Raw genomic sequence first — 17,011 nt, forward strand, 5'->3', positions numbered from 1 at the left:
AAGTGCCAAATGAAATATAAAACTCTGGAACCTAATGATCTAGTTATATGAGCAGATGCGAAGCAAGTGAACGTGCATAGAAAATTTTATACAGGAAGAAAAAATATCAGCACAATAAAATCACCTCCGATGCATGCAGCCTCCGACCTTGTTATAGCTATGGAATCTCTTGAGTTCCTCGTATATGCCATGTGCTCCCCTTCCCCAGCAAGATATATGAGAAAAAGAATAAAAAAGTGTGAAAGAGGAACCCTAGAGAGAGGGAGAGGGGGAGAGTACTCATGTCGTCGCTGGAGAAAAAAAAGTGTGAAACGTTCCGACGTGAGCTGTGGTGGATTTCTCCCCCGTGAAAAGTTCATGAATTCAGATTGCGAAATCCGTGAAAATAGAGCAACCAAATGCTCTGGCCATCTGGCCTGAAAAGCTCACCGCATGGACCTCTGCCCAGGGAAAGGTTCCCCTTCCTCCTCCCCTTCCCCTCACAGCACGGGAAATCTGATCGGATTCCACCTCCCCAACAAACCAATCAACCATCTCCGTGACTCCCTCTGTCCGCACTTGATCGATATCTTGGTTGTTAGATCCGTCCAAACAAAACGAATCAGAAGCTCGGAGGCGCAGATGAGAAGAGATTCCTAGGCAGCCATGGACCGAGTCTTCTTGTTCCGCGACTCCCTCCGTCCGCCTACCCACCGTGGCGACGGCTCTGATCTGGCGAACGGCACATGGCCGAGCTGGGTACTCCTCGACTTCACCGCCTACGTCCTCGACCGGCGCAACTCCACCACCGCAACCTGCAAATTCAGGGGCGACAAGGAGCTCCAGGTCACCTTCTTCCCCGCCCACCCGCCGCGCGTCTCCTACTTCTGCGTCTACTGCTCCGGCTTGAAACCCAGCGACTACCCCATTGAGCCCACGGTCATCGCCACGGAGGCCAACCTTGTCCTCCTCCGCATCGCCGTCGGCGCTAGACACGAACTTTGGTGCCCCAGAGTGCACGACTACTTCATCTACAGTGCCGACGGGGGTGGCCCCGATGGGGGGCCGTTGCTCGAGCAGCTTCCGCACCCCAGCCCTTACTTCTTTCGTGACGAACAGATTGGCCTCCTCAGCTACGACACGGGCGGCTACACCGTCGTCGCACTCCGTGACGACTCATCTGAACTCTACCGTAAAGGCTCGCCCGCCGCACTGGATCAGTACGACGTCTGCATCCTCCACTCCAAGGACAAGGTTTGGACCATCAAGGCCGTGGACGTGCCGCGGGAACAACTGCAGCAACGCAGCGACGGCTTTCGCCATGATACCTCCAAGGTGATCACCATAGGAGGAGAACATGGCACCATGGCCTTTGTCGACCTTTGGCGTGGCATCCTGTGGTATGATGTGCTCAGCGGCGACGCCTTGCTTCGCTACACCCTGCTACCAGAGATCAGCCCCGGCAGTAGGAGGGAGTACAGTGTCAATCCATTGTTTACTCGGGACATTGCCTTCGTCGAAGGCCACATCAAGTATGTCGAGATGCCGATGAATGTCAAGACGAGCACAAGCTGCGTTGCTTCGAAGGCTGCCACATGGAGCATGCCGGCAACAACTTCTTGTCAGGAGGATACTTGGCTCCTTGAAGGCAACATTGAAGTTTCTAAGATCCGTGATGACGAAAACCTACTGTGTTCTGAATTGCTGCGAATGTGGAAGTACGACGAAGGGAAACCTAAGCCAACCATGGAGAGTCTCCACACAGGCCACCCCACACTCAGCTTGCGCAACAATGGTATTGTCTACTTCATGACTAAGGTTGCGTCCATGGACAGTAAGGCATGCGTGATTGCTGTTGACATGAGTGAGGGGACGATACAAGGAGTGGCTAGGTTTGGCGCAGAAAGAACCGGTGGCATAAGTTTCACCTACATGCACAGTAGGTTCTCCAAGTATCTAAAGATGCCTCCAGGTAATTATATTAACTGTATGTTGTGTGACTAATACAAATGTTCTTTTGATTATTGTACTATCAAAAGTAGCAAACCTCCAAATGATTAGATTCAGATGGTAAATTGATACATAGGAGCTGAATGGTAACATGTACTTGATAGGTGAAATCCATCATCTATACGAGGATTGGGGGAGGGGGGGGGCATATCTGATCAACTATGTTTAGCATAATAAAACATTTACCTTTTTCATGTAAAAAGTCAAGCAATGGTTCCGGGGTTCATTTTAGAGTGCTGTAGAACATTATTTTACTTCTGCTATAGCACAAGATCAGGACCCAAAAGTCTGAGGTTTAGTAGGTAGACACTTGACATAGCTGACTATTTAAGACTTCGGTACACTGGTAGAGTCTGGATAAAAGACGAATAAAACATGAAATATATGATCAACACCCAGTTGGAGATCAAAAGTTTCCTGTGGGTAATTACCAAAATGAGTCTTAAAATGATATGGTGGGAATGAAAACGGCGTTGTGACTTTTGCTTTGACAAAAAGGAAAAAAAAAAGGAGCAGATTGCTCTGTCGCTATTGCATTCCAGAACTAGAATTGGTTGATGGAGTCTCCACATGGTTAATGAGCTGAATTTGCATTGCTGATTTTAGAGGGAAGGGCAAGGGTATTTTTATTCAGTTTTTTGAGCTAAAGAAGTGATATTTTGCTGGCGCAGGTACGAAGGGTGCTTCCTCGAAAAGTAAAAAGAAAGGTAGGAAGTTCACTGTGATTGCCCTGCCTTCTAGGCGCTGCCAGGTTCTAAGGTTCTAAAGGTTCTAAGAAGCTTTCTGGAATTCCCATGAATTATGTGGAGTGTGTGGGAGCTAGGGACGCGAGGACCATGTGGACTTAGGAAATAAGTAGGGTTATATAAGTATTGGTCGTGTTCTTTCATGTCTCAATATGATGGCTAGATTTCTGTCTGGTTTGTCGAAGTTTTATTTATTAAGGTCATGATGCAGTTGCCAGGTTGGATCTTATGGGAGACTATAAATTCTCTTTAAACTTTGTTCAGATGGTGTTTGATCTGGATGTGGTCTCGTGCCTTCGTTTTATCAGTATATTATGTCAGTTTTAGAACATTTTAAAAATTCCAGTTTTAGAACATTTTAAAATTTTCATCCTCTGGTGGTTTTGTATTTGCTCACTTTTTTATTTTGGATTTGATCACTTATCGACAGTCAACACCTTGAGTGATAATAATGGCTGAGGCCAGAGGGTACCATTCTTTCTGTCTCATCATTATCCTTTCTCCTTCCCAATCCCATCGACATTGGGCTACTCTATTCCAAGAAAAGGTTGGCAGTGGGAGAAATTTACCACTTCGTGGAGAATCGACTTCAGCGGGCTGTGTATCTCCAACAGGAGTTTTATGGCTTGTATCAGGGCGATCTCAGCCAATTCTGCAACCGGTTGAAGACTATCGCGAATAATCTCCGCGATGTTGGCGCTCCATTCACCGGTGAGGCTTTGATCCTCAACGCCTTGCGAGTATTGAGCTCTAACGTCTCTAACCTCACGTTTCTGTCCCCGCCACCGTCCTTCCTCAAGGTTCGCTCCCATCTGCTGCTCGAAGAAAACCGCATCGCCCAGACAACTAAGATGGCAGCGGCTACAACTCCTTGCCGGCAGCTCCAACAACACGGCGCCACGTTCTTCCTCCGGTGCTAGCTCGAATGGCTCCGATCGTGGCAAAGGCAACAAGAAACGCAGCAACAACACCAAAAACTCCGGCGGAACCTCCTCGACTACACAGTCTTCTGCGCCTACTCCGCGTGGCCTCTGGGTGTCACCTAATGCGGGCCTGCTCGGGCTCCAGCCGGGCATGGCCCCTCCGCACGTCATGCACGCCTCAACTCCTTCTTATCGAAGTTCTTGGAGATGAATTCTTTTGCCACCTTGATAACCTCCATATCAGTCCAAAAAGCAATATATCATTCACGTATAAATAAAGAACGACACCTCTACTCCCGACAAATCAATAATATACACACTTGTTAGCTTTGTTTACACAAAAACCGGCAGCGATCAAAATACTATCAAATTTATCATGACATTGTTTAGGAGCTTACTTCAAACCATACAAGAATTTGATCAAGCGACACACTTTCCAGTATTGGCCTTTTTCTATGAATCTATCAGACTATTGCATGTATATCTCCTCTTCTAACTTTTCATTAAGGAAAGCGGTCTTCACATCTATCTGATAGATATAAAGTTTATAGGCAGTAGCCAATGTCATAAGCACATTGATAGTAGTTAATCAAGCCACGGCAGAATAACTATCAAAGTAATTCTTCCCATCTTTCTAAGTAAAATCTTTAGCCACTAATCAGGTCTTGTATTTTTTTTATAATACCATCAGTCCTTCTATTGCTCTTAAAGATACATTTGCACCCTACCAGCATGATGCACCCATCTGGAAGATCAGTTATTTCTCAAGTTTCATTGATCATGATGGAGTTCATCTCACTAAGGACTGTTTCCCTCCAGTACTCTGCATTTGGTGCTGTTTAATATGACATTAGCTTCACTTAAATCCTTCATATCTAATTTCTTAGAGAGAAATTCCTTTGCCTCCTTATAACCTCCAGGTTGGTGCTGCCAGCGGTCGTTTCCTCCGCCAAATAATTGGCTCGCCCAGCTTTTGACGGGCAGGCATGGGCCAAACCCTAGTGACTGAATATGCTCTTCTCAGCTCAATGTCTTCCTTTGTTTTAAATGCCACGTATCTTGTGGAGGTTCTGCTCTAATCACACGTAGAAGCAAATTATTCTTTGCTATGCTTATTGTCGAAGGTATACACATGTTGCTCAAACATTCTGATCATATTCACATAGTTAAACCAACAAAAAACAACCTCTCCTGAGTTCATATCACTGCAAAACTTCATCCTCTTTTTCGGTCAGCACCTGCCTCCTCACTGCTGCTCATCCTGGAACACCCTCACTCTAGTGACCTGGTGACGCATAATTAGCAGATATTAGTAGGGACATGGTGACCCTGAAATTTTCCGTCATCAAGCTGTAGGTCACCACATCCGGTACTAAACCATTGGCTGAGATAGCAGTAAAATCCATGGCGACTTCCTTTCTGCCACCTGTGATCAATGCATCAAGCATAATATTATTTACAACTAGAACATTCCCAAATTAATGAAATTCGGTCAATTTTGAATTCTGATGCTGATCCAAATTTAATTCACACAAATAATGATCAAGTATTGCTGCTTTGGGGTTGTTCTCACCAGATAGAAATTAACCACTGGACAAAATCTCAAAAGTATCGAGGGAAATGTTGTTCAACATGTCCATAGACTAACATTGTGCAAAAACTTCCAAATCCAAATGAATATCAATAGAAAACAAATATTTTTTTTTGGTGAAAGCGCTTTACAACCAGCATTCCCACAATGCACATATAGTCTAAAGGAGCAGTTAAACTACAACCGAAACAAAGCAAACATGTTGTCCGACCGCTCTTCAACAAAAGGTTGTGTTATGTTACCAAGTTAAGTTTTTTTTTTACAAATTTAAATATTCAAGTCGTAGCTCAATTAAGCATCAAACAGTCAATCTTTTATTCCCTTGGACTCAACTGATCTAAAAGTTTAAGCATTCATGTAGCATGGTTGGATTTGATGCCATGCTTAATGCCATAAAACAAACATGTACTAGAAAGAAGCAGCAACAAAGCTTTTAAAGCTCCAGTAGCATATCCCTCCATGCCAGAAGCCCACAATAGGGGAGATTACAAATAATCTGATATTACTCGTTGATGATGAATATGCAATTCTAATCTACAATAACAGAGTTTGCAAAAGCATATGATACTATTTGGATCCATCTATTAGTGTATTATACGAAACAACATCAGGCTTTGCACCTACATGTACCATCAAATCAAAAAAATGTTGGGCTTCCATAATTCTTCCTTCTTGACGTAGGCTGCTCAATATTGTGTTGAAAAACATGGCGTCGGGGTGGATGCCTCTATTGATCATTTCAAAAGCTAATTCTTTAGCTTTCTCGCATCTTCCACAGGTACACAGACCATGAATTAGGGTGGTAAATACAATGACATCAGGAGTTAACCCTTCATTGATCATATGATTGGACTGGGACATAGCATCATCCACTCTGCCTATCTTGCAAAGTCCATCTATTACCGTGGCATAGCTGACAACATTCGACTTCAATCCTTGACGACACATTTTTTTTAAATATAAGCATTGCCTCATCAACCATTTGACGTCTAGTATATGCACATATTAGTATGTTGAAGAAACGATGATCAAGGCCAATACCGTCTTGAATCATCAAATTGAGGAGATCATTAATATCAACAAGAGCTTCATTGGTAGCATACCCATGAAGCAGAACTCTATATATCTGAACCATAGAGTCAAAAATCTTCCTAGCTTCTGTGCATCTTCCAATCTTGCAAAGATAGTCTATCAACAAATTATAAGTAACAACATTCGGTTCAGGACCATGTCTGGACATCTCTTTGAGCAATCTCGCCGCCTTTTTCCACTGTCCTGAAGAGAGATGTCCATGGAGCAGGCTAGTATATGTGGTAATACCCGGCACAACACCTTTATCAAGCATCTGCTGTAGGACTTCCTCAGCGTTGTCCGTAGCTTGAGCTTTGCACAGACCATCAACGATTGAACTGTAAGTCACAACATCTGGCGAAATCCCATGATCCAGCATTTCACGAAATATGATGTAAGCTTTATCCACAACACCTTTATCAAGCCATCGATGATGGTGTTAAACGACACCACATCAGGTGGGCAGTTGTATCCATCATCAGCCATCATGTGAAGCAGCTCAAGAGCCTCTAGACTCTTCTTCTCGGTGCAGAGGCCCTTGATAACAGTGTTGTAGGAAAAAACATCGGGTGTGCAGCCGAGCTCCCACATTCGTCTGAGCACTATGTCCATTGCATCGTTCGTCCTCTTGTCATCACAGAGGCCCTTGATTAGACAATTGAAGGCGATGACACTCACCCTCCATCCCGTCTTAAAGATTTGGCCTAAGGCGGCCAAGCCAAGGTCCAAGCGGCCCACTTGGCAGAAGCAGCGGATGAGGATGCTGAAGGTGCAAATGTCGGAGGCCACCTTCTTGGCGCCGGCCTGGGCCATGCGGTTGAAGAGAGAAATAGCAATCGCGGCGTCGTTGCTCACTGAGGATGGGGAGTCCGCTCGCGCGCGAGCGACGGCGGTGATGATTTGGTTGAAGGCGTACACCGAGGAGGGTCTGGCTTGAGGGAGCAATTCGTCGAACAGGTGGAGCGCGTCCTCGGGGCCGAGGCTTCCGGAGCGGTAGCGCTCTCCAATGATCCGCTCTAGCTCCCAGCAAGGGCGGCGGCCGGGCCTCACCGCGCGCGACATGCCCAGTGTGGAGGAAGGAGGGCCGGTGGGAGGAGACGGCGGAGTGGATGTTCCGGTAGCCGCCGGCGCCACCCCCTCGCTCTAGTTGGTTTGGTTCAGTCTTCGGTGGCTTTCGCTGCAAAGAATAATCTATGGGCTGCACGGCGCGCATGGAGACGCGGCTGCTGGCAAGTTACGTCAGAGGATCTCGTCCCGGGTTTGAGCATCATCCAATGATTTTGCGGATCCCTTGAGTATAATCACAATGTTTTCTTGGTGCTAGTACACAATGTTCTTATTCCATCATTTTGGCTCTGCATTTGTAATGTCACTCTTCAATCCAAGTTTTCTGTTCTAGTTTGCACAAGGTAACATGGCAGCATGTCACTCATGCAGTCATGCTCTCTAGCTTCACTTGCTAGCCATGACTGAAAATTGACTTGCTCACCGTCTGAAGTAACAGATCATTAATCATGAACTGAAGAACAGAATACTACAGCATCGAGGCACAATGCTGTTTTATTATTAATAAACTTGATTAAAGCATAACAAGGTTCAAATTGTTCATCGGCACCAAGCAAACACACATACTCCAGGGTCTCAACTTCAAAATGTTTCAGAAACAAAGGCGCTTGACACATCACAACACTTCATTGTTCATCCCATTTCATTTCACCAGAAGCAAACGAGGAACAGCAAACCCACTTCAGATCACTGCAAAACTCGGAGCTTTTCCACGGTTGCTGTATCGCAGGATCACTGCAGCTGCTCCCGGAACACCCTCAGCACGTCCGCGAACTTGACGATGCCGGCAAGGTGGCAGTCCTCGTCCTCGTCGAGCACCCACACGTAGCTCACGCGGTGCGCGAGCGCCTGCACCATGACGGCCACCAGCGAGCTCGTGGGGCTGCACACCACCGGCTCCTCGGCCGAACGGCGCCCGTAGCTCCCCGACGACGGGCGCCTCAGCTGCGCCCGGCCGGTCTCCTCGTCGGAAGATGACGAAGAGGAAGAGATGGAGAACGAGGACAGCGTCTCGTCTTCCATCAGCTCAAGCATGGCGTCGAGGCCCTTGTCCTTCAGCCCGGCCTTGATCGCGCGCAGGATATGCTCCGGCGGCGAGCCGAAGTAGTCGATGTAGGCCATGAGATCGGCCACCGAGAGCGTGGCGATGGCCGCCGCCGCCGTCTCGTCACATGCCGCGAGGAGGGCCGGGGAGATCTCGCCGACGAGGTGGCCTTCCTCGGTGACCACGGCGACAGCGGTCTCGGTGGCGATGGCGCGGCGGATGAGGGGCACGGCAGACAGGGCCGCCTCGTGGGGGCGCACCGAGAGGAAGTTGGTGCGCACGAGGCCGAGGGAGGACACGGAGCGGGCGGCGACATGGTAGAAGAGGCCGATGGAGTTGAGGAAGTAGCGCACGAGGTCCTCCTGAGTGAGCCAGCAGAAGTCGCCGGCGGCGGCGCCTCCGCCGCTGCCGAGCTGCTTCTTGCGGCCGCCAGGGCGGAGCGGGACGGCGAGCACCTGCGCGCCGCTCAGGACCGCATCAAGCGCCTCCAAGACACTGCAAGAATGACCACATTGATCAGCCCAAGAAGAATATAATCTATCACGCGATTAAAATTGGCAACTCGCGAGACAAAAAGACCAGATCCCAAAGATCCCCGCTTTTTAAGAAAGATTCGATATAAAATGCGGAATTTCTGAACCACATGTCAAGATCCTACTTTTATTCCGAGATTCGATCGAATGGTGCAATTTTCGAACCACAAGTAGACGAAAAAATCTCCTAAGTTGTGAGCTGGAAGCAGCTGATCCTATCCAGAATATGGCAAAGAGACAGGGGTGCATGTCGCGATCTGTGGGGAAACCACTCTGAACCGCACCACAAAATTGTTCCCGGTGAGTCAGACGATTTGACCCGAACGAGGCTTTTTCTTCACCACATGACAGCCACTTGTTACGAACCGCTTCGCATATTCCGAGCAGAGATCAAATTCTCCAAGTAATTTTGATCATGATAACCCAATCAACGGCCGTCTGTTTCATACTCTGTTTCTTGAACCAAAAATGACACTACACAGCAACATCCAAATTTTTTAACTAGAACTCACAGGAGAAAAGAAACGACATCTTCCATGGAGTGATAAGGTTGCCTTCTCCTACCTTCCAAGAATCAATTTTGTTAACAACTTTTAGTGATTATTTAGGCCTAAATTCGCGTGCCCCAGCATAACAGAGTTCCAATATGGATTTCTTGAACAAGTCTTAGCAAGCCGCGTCATTTGCCGGGGGGGGGGGGGGGGGGATCTGATAATTAAACAGCACAGGCCCAAGAGAGAGAGAGGGGTCTAGCCTTACCTTGCACGGCGGTCGACACGGCGCACCTCGCCAGCGCCGTCCTTGGGCAGGAGCGCGGAGACCGGCTTCGCGAGCGCGGCGGCGGGGCGGGCGGGCGCGTCGCAGAGGAAGCAGAGCACGTCCGCGAGCCCGACCCGGCCGACGACGGCGCGCGCTGGTCCTGTCACCGCGACGCAGGCTACGGCGCCGGAACGGGACACCCTCCGGAGCGCGGCGGCGAGGTCGCCGGCGGCGGCGGAGAGCGGGAGCGACCTCACGGCCGGCTTGCCGATGCACAGGTCCGACACCTCATTGACCAGGAGGCTCACTGCCATGCACTCGCGGGCGGGCCCTGGGCGGTTTCGAGATCGAAACCTCACGCAAAGATTTCGGGGGAGATGGGTTCGGGGAGAAGCCGAGGAGCTGTTGTCCCGAGCGTTCGCTGCGGAATTTGGGGAGGAAGACGAGAGGGGTTTGGTTTGGTTGGTTTTAACCGCGGTTTGGGGTAGGGTAGGGTGATTGGTTTATATAGGCTTTGGGGTGGGACAGGGTCGCTACGCGGCACGTGGGATCATATAAGTCAATAACAGTGTGTTAAAATGTTAAATAAGCGAAGTTATTTTTTACGTTCGTAAAAAATCAATTGGTTCTCACGAATAAATTAATGAATTTTCACAGTTATTGACTTAATAGTCTGACATTTCTTTGATATGAGTAGTGTCATAATTAAAAGGTAAATATTTTAAGTAATAAATTATCGATTTGTATTCTATTTATTTCAGCTGGTACATTATAATTAATAGGTACATTGTGCAATTGAGTTTTTAACCACCTATTCTCTAAATTATAATAATGTAGTAATCTATCTTTCACTGACTTATGTAAATTATACATTCAATTTTATAATCTATAATTTATAAGTTATTTAAATATACCGGCCTTACCGGTGAGAAGGGGTTGTTTTGCGTGAGCTGGTCCCTGCCAACCAGACTTTTTAAGTCGGCCGAGTTGAGCCGAGCTGAGCTGGACTGTGCTGGCTGCTGGCTGGGAGATTTGTGGAACGGCCCTGTTGTTATTTAATATTTGCCAGTGGGTTACAACAGCAAGTCAACAGCCTGCAAAACTTTCCCTCCGCTCAAGTCAAGAGAAAACTGAGTGCAAAATGTACAAAGCACCCGATAACCGGATTATACATGAGTGCCCTTCAACTGAAATTTGTCAGTAAAACAGGTTGCACCTGCTAAAAAAAAACTAGGCTAAAGTGTACATGTTCTTTCAATGAATTGAGCAATACAACTTATTGGAATATTTCTCTCAATTGTATGCCTTTGTAGACATATCATTGACAAGTTTGGCAGTTCGATATTCTAGAAAATGCACTAAAAGGATATAAAGCTATTATGATAGGGCCAGCTGGTTGCCAGACAAATAAGACTGATAAAATCACAGCGAAACTAAAATACTCCCTCCGCAATACTTAGCACTTTTAATAAAAAAAAATCTCTCCTAAATACTTGACACTACACATACCAATGTATATTTTCCCATTTTGCCTCTTCTCGTAAGTTGTACTACTCAATTTTAACCACACATTTAGTTATACAATATTGTTCAACACTTCCCCTTTGGGGCAATTATTAACGGAGCTTTTTATCCTAATCTATTCAACAAATGATTGTCTAAATTTAGATACATTAGTCAAAAGTACCCATTCTTATGAAACGGAGGGAGTAATACAACTTCTATTTACTCTCTGGATGTTAAAAATTCAGCACAAATATTGACTCTACCACACCCTCCCAATTGCTCCCCACCGTCCGATCTTGGTTCAACGGACAGAAACACGCACATATAATTGCCACAACGCTCCTTACAAAATTCTGGAGAAGGGCCATAATGCTTTCGTCATCAGCTTTTTATCCTAATGCTCGATAGAAGATTCTAGAGCCTAACATATTTAGGGCATGGATTTCATGGGGAGGGGAGGATTAGAAAAAAGAAACGCAGGTCTTCCCGAAATTTGGTCAACAGGCAGCCGCCGCCGCCGCCTGAGCAACAAGGCATCGGAACGGAGCTCGAAATCGACAGTAGCCGAGTCGTGGGAAGATTCCACTGCACGAGTAACTTTTGACCACGGGCATATGCTTCCATAGCAGCCTTCCATAGCACACTTATTTTCCAGTTGATCTTTCGTCATCAACTTTAACCCGGTTTGCTTTAGAACAAAAAAAAGGTACTGGTACTCCAGTAAGGCAGTAACTCGGTCAATGAAGATGATTGCCACGGAAACATCTGGTGCTGTGGTGATGAAGACGTGAGATATATTTCTACCTATTAAGGTTTAAATTTTAGTATCTATGATTTTTTTAAAGTATTTTTAGCGGATTAATTCATAGATGTATGATAGTAGCGTATTTATGTGTTTGAACGTAGTGTATATCCTTAGTGTTGAGTATGCGTGTAACCTAGTAATCGAAAAAAAGATTATTACCACGAGCTTCGTGGCAGCACAAAGTTCTATTTCACGTGACGGAACTTCTCATCTGTCTAGGTTTTCCCTGAAAAAATAGTTGTCACTTTTAACTAGTTTGTTTGTTTTTAGATCCTTATCAATACTGTACTTCAGATAGGCTCCAACGCCCCCTGCCTTCGTCACGTCCTCGAGAAATTTCGTCGCCTTGCCGCCGCCCAATTTTGACAAGAACCTACAGGTGGTTGTAGCAAAACCTACTTAAAGTACGGAATCATTAAGAGAGAGAGTGAGTGAGACTCTTTTAAAACTAGAGAGAGGGAGAATTAGGACCAATCCTGATCACTTCATTCCTGACATGAATGTTTTTTTTTTGGAACATGCTGAATGATTAGCTCTCATTCCATTAAAAAGAAACAGACAATAATGGTGACGCACCAGCTGATTAGTATGTGAAAGTGAAAGAAAATGTTGACTAAACTGGATGACAAAGTCTTCGGCTGCCGGGCCGCTGCCCACATAGCCTAGCATAGCTCTTGTGTTATGCTCATGAGTTAGGCTGGGTGTATATAGTATTATTTGTTTAGTTGATTGTACGTGCTCAGTCTGGTTAAAAAAATATATATTTTGTTACTCGTATAAGTATATATTGTATGAGATTGAAATAAAAATACATGATGTTTAGTTTACATAAATATACTTATAATATTTAATTTATCATATTAAATCTTAATCTAATTTAAAATATATTAATATGAGTTAATACAAATTAATTATATGCTAATCATGTCGCTAGTTGACCCGCCCGACCCGATAGAAACGGATTCAAAATCCATTTCCATCGAACCAGGCTCGTTCGTCGGTTTTGCACGCACGAGGCTGGGCCTGCTCCCACGCACAGGCAACAAAACGCTCCGAGCTTGCATGCGCCGAGCCAAGCCGGCACTGGAGCAGGCAACCAAACAACTTCTATTGAATTTGACCGGTAAAATCACAGAATTTGTATGTTACTTGCTCCACGAGTTCCCACCATATAACAGATTTTGCTGCAAATACCCACCACTATTTCATCTTTGTTTGATTTTATCCCCTCCGACTCATTTTTTATTATTTGGTGCGAGTGGATGATAGCCTGTAATTTTGAGCTCGATGCGATATGCTTACAACTTAATACATTTATCATCATCACTTATATTTCATCATTGTCTCTTATCCTTCGTACTTGTAATTATAATAAACTAGCACGTGAAACCTATCTAAAAATAGTCAGATGTCATTCATATCATATCAATAAAAATCACTCCCGGTGAATACGTCATGGACATTAAAAGGGAAAATCATACCAAGTTGAAATACTAGTAGCACGTAGGATTTTGCAACAAAAGCAGTTATAGAGGGTAACTTAAAATTAAACTGAGTTTTAGGATGGTTTTTACAATTTTCCTTTTTTTTCATATAAGCCTCGCGAGTCCGAGGGTGTGTGGCACCTCAATTGCATTTCCCGCGGATAAAGATTAGAGCGGTCTAGCGCCCACTGATCAGCTTTTCGGAATGCTGTGATTCGATAGGATCTAACCCTAATCCCACAATCAAATTTGTTCACTCCAGGTCGAATACTAATGCTCCATGGATAAACCATAAGTAGCACGTGCACATCTACACTTTTTTTTTTTGTACACAGCGCACGTTTACACTTTTGACGAGGTCATTGTTTACTCTTTACTCGTACAGGATAAATAACCAGCCGTCGCAACAGCGATCCAGAACTCAGAACGTGCATACGTGAAAGCCCGAGAGGATAAACGTTACAGGTAGAAAAGCCGAGCAATTTTAAGATTTTGGACATTTGAAAAAAATCTACTCGCATGGACTTATAGGGAAATAATGTATAAAAATAGATCTTTTTTATAAAGTCATAATTATTGATGTCATTGTTAAATAGTATGACGTCCTGTAATTGGTGTTGTGATAGTTAATATATATGATTTTGCAAATCTAATACAGAAGATTATACAGTACATAGCAGCTAACATATTGCTAAGTGTTACGGTATTATGTTATTCAACTACGACAACAAATATTATGATGTCGTGTAAAAAAAAATATTTTTAGAAATTATTTTTATAAGGATCTATTTGTATAATATATTTTTTTTAAAAAGATCGAAATATAATTATTCAAATAGAAAAGCCGCCGTCTCGTGTGCAAAAGCGGAAAAAGTACTACTCAGTAGCCCAGTCCTAAGAACTTGAGCCGTAGTATTTTGGACGGGAGCACAGACTGGCCGGATCGGCCTGGCACGATTAATGGACTGGATATGTGTTACGGTGGTGGCCTGATCCGGTATGAAAAATTGAAAATAGCCCGACCCGGCACGAAAATTGATCCTAGCATGCGCACGTGCCTCTGCGCCCAGAAACATGCAAGGGTCAACTCAAATCTCAATGCACACGACGGCACGCCTGCCCTGCCCTGGCCCCTGGTGGCCAGCGAGGCGAAGCACGGCGCATGGCCGCGTGGCAGTGGCAGGTGGACACGTTCTGGTGGTGAGCACCATGTTCTGGCGGTTGAATAAACAAAGAAAAAAAAATCAAGCATGCATGCATGTAGTATTCATGAGGCGATCTGCGGTGAAGAAAAAGGCCGAATAAAATAAAAGAAATAAAGGGGTGAGGCTAGGAATCGAGTCTTCATGACGCGGTTTTGTATACGTGTTTTGGAGCCTCGTCACTGGCTCAGCAATTCCATCGCTTCTTTTACCACCGTCCCGTGCGCGCGCTGCCAACTTGGACGGCATGGGACCCAGAGCTCTCGAGGAGGATCGACGAGCAGTGCCGGGTCCTGCCAACCGGATTAGGATCCTCGTGTCGCCGTTATTGATGTGTGAGATCAGATTCATGTGTCAGCAATGATGTCACAATGTCAGTGAATTCAGATCCATGTCAACCCGGCACAATATGGTCTGTCGTGTCTTCAAACTAGGTCTGGATCTAACTGTAGTGACTCGGGCTAACTGGCCCAGCACGAACAGCACCTCGTGCCATCTGGCCCTGCCCAAAGGGCCCGAGGCCTGAAGGGAGCGGGTCAGGCCTAAGTCCCGGCTCTAGTCCTGGCTGAGCCGAGAGCCGCACGGCTGGGCTCGTGGTGAGAGGGAGGCAGGCCGAGGAAGAGACGTCAGACGTGGAGCTGGACCCCACCACGTGGTGGTTTTCGCTGTTCGCGTGGACCCTGCGGACCTTCCGTGCCACGGCCGCGGACTGCGTGACACTGGATCTTCTGTGGAGAATTGAAGTCTGCGGCTCGCCTACCAGCCAAGCAACGAGTTACATATTCCATAACTTCATCCCAAAGATTTGATTCATTTGGTAGGACTGAGTGTAAATTATGGTCACCAAAGTTTACTTGCAGTAATTCAGCGCTTAATATTTAATTGTTGGTGATGGACATCATCGTCAGCTCGTCAAATCGTCATATACACTGTGGACTGTGGTCTCTGAATCTGATGAATAGCAAATCGTAGCCACGTTATTCATTTTGGCACTCCCTACTTCATAGGAGATATCTCGGCATGCATGCTCATCACCTCGCCAGGTATAGTTATAAAGAGCTAGCTAGCTCCGTGCCATGCGAACGGTCACATAAATATGGATGTAATGAAGTGAACATAGGATCTTATTCCAGCTTGGTCACGCGGTGATCATTGAAACGAGCAGTGCTACAGGAACAGGACAGTTACGGATAATCTCTCCCCTCCCATGCAGCCTCGTATGGCATCTGCCGTACGGGTGCTGTGTGTCAGATGACTACCGGCCATCACCGTCGTATCCTAAGCATATTTTATAAAATCTTATCTAAAATTTTTGTGTAAATTTTACCTATATCATAGGTCTTATGATCTAATAATTAAGTTGAAAGACGAGATAGTAGATAATATCATTGTAGCGAAAATAGATCTTTCGTATGACAAGTTCCTATCGATTTTTGCTCCCCTAACAATGCCACCAGAGTCACCAAATGACTTTGTTCACGCTTGACCTGCACACGACCGGAGGCCAGTTTTCGCCATGCATCGGTCAAGGGACGAAGCTACAGTACCTCTGAGTGCACCAGCACTATAAAAATAATCTTAGTTATTAGCGATTTAATTTTATCTAGATCTCCGAGTGCACCGGCATGCACTAAGAAAAATAAATAAATCTTATCTATTATCAATTCAATTTTACCTATTGTACAACATATAATTTTAAATATATGTATATCTAAATCTAGATACGTTGAAGTGTACATTCGGATATTTAGTGTATTGAGAACCTAAAAATATCTTGTAAAAACCAAAAGCTATAAACAGCTTTCAGAAGAAAAAAAAAACGATTTTCAGGAAAAAAAATCACTTTTCGATAAAAATCTATAACTTCAACTATGACAAACAGAACCAACTAGTCATGAGAGCTGATCTTCTCCTCTCCGTATCATCTCTTTTTTTCTCCCCTTCTCTTAAAAAACGGATGGTGCTGCACATTTTCAGGTATGGCCGGGACGCTGTACGTCTGTACCAGCTGTGTACCACACACCCACGATCAGCTTGGCACCAAGCGATGAAAAGATCCTGAGGATTGTTCCGTTGTGAGGAGAGAGCAGTCATGGTCTCACGGATCATGGATGGGCATCTTTGCACACCAGAAATGCATGGTTGCCGTTCTTGACGGCACGCATGCTCATAGCATTGGATAACATGGCGGCAGGCCAGTGATCGCACTGCTTCAATTCTATTGATCAATAGACAATGAGAGCGATTATAGATAGATTAATAAACTGGACGGCGAGATTTGCGAATCTCTGT

At 45.4% G+C, this 17,011-nt stretch overlaps 2 protein-coding genes and 1 pseudogene across 2 annotated transcripts; 1 reads left to right on the forward strand and 2 right to left on the reverse strand.

Annotated features, from left to right (window-relative positions):
• The first annotated feature begins 217 nt into the window (after positions 1-217).
• Positions 218-2,992, forward strand: LOC133906889 (uncharacterized). The gene is made up of 2 exons (XM_062348849.1): positions 218-1,951; positions 2,661-2,992. The coding sequence occupies exons 1-2, from the start codon at positions 646-648 to the stop codon at positions 2,753-2,755; spliced, it is 1,401 nt and encodes a 466-aa protein (XP_062204833.1). The 5' UTR covers positions 218-645; the 3' UTR covers positions 2,756-2,992.
• A 3,031-nt stretch (positions 2,993-6,023) lies between these two features.
• On the reverse strand, positions 6,024-7,690 carry LOC133907395 (protein Rf1, mitochondrial-like; annotated as a pseudogene).
• A 150-nt stretch (positions 7,691-7,840) lies between these two features.
• LOC133907397 (CBS domain-containing protein CBSX5-like) lies at positions 7,841-10,212 on the reverse strand. The gene is made up of 2 exons (XM_062349430.1): positions 9,723-10,212; positions 7,841-8,925 (listed from the first exon to the last, which is right to left on the reverse strand). The coding sequence occupies exons 1-2, from the start codon at positions 10,034-10,036 to the stop codon at positions 8,118-8,120; spliced, it is 1,122 nt and encodes a 373-aa protein (XP_062205414.1). The 5' UTR covers positions 10,037-10,212; the 3' UTR covers positions 7,841-8,117.
• Between the last annotated feature and the right edge of the window lie 6,799 nt (positions 10,213-17,011).

This window comes from Phragmites australis, chromosome 24, assembly GCF_958298935.1.
Source record: "Phragmites australis chromosome 24, lpPhrAust1.1, whole genome shotgun sequence".
NCBI classification, from domain to species: domain Eukaryota; kingdom Viridiplantae; phylum Streptophyta; class Magnoliopsida; order Poales; family Poaceae; genus Phragmites; species Phragmites australis.

Bases quoted from the DNA above. Each gene is read 5' to 3' on its own strand.
- LOC133907397 (XM_062349430.1), bottom strand. From the start codon at position 10,036: ATGGCAGTGAGCCTCCTGGTCAATGAGGTGTCGGACCTGTGCATCGGC. The intron at 8,926-9,722 runs GTAAGGCTAGAC...TCATTCTTGCAG, and splicing joins CGTGTCGACCGCCGTGCAAG to TGTCTTGGAGGCGCTTGATG.
- LOC133906889 (XM_062348849.1), top strand. From the start codon at position 646: ATGGACCGAGTCTTCTTGTTCCGCGACTCCCTCCGTCCGCCTACCCAC. The intron at 1,952-2,660 runs GTAATTATATTA...TTGCTGGCGCAG, and splicing joins GTATCTAAAGATGCCTCCAG to GTACGAAGGGTGCTTCCTCG.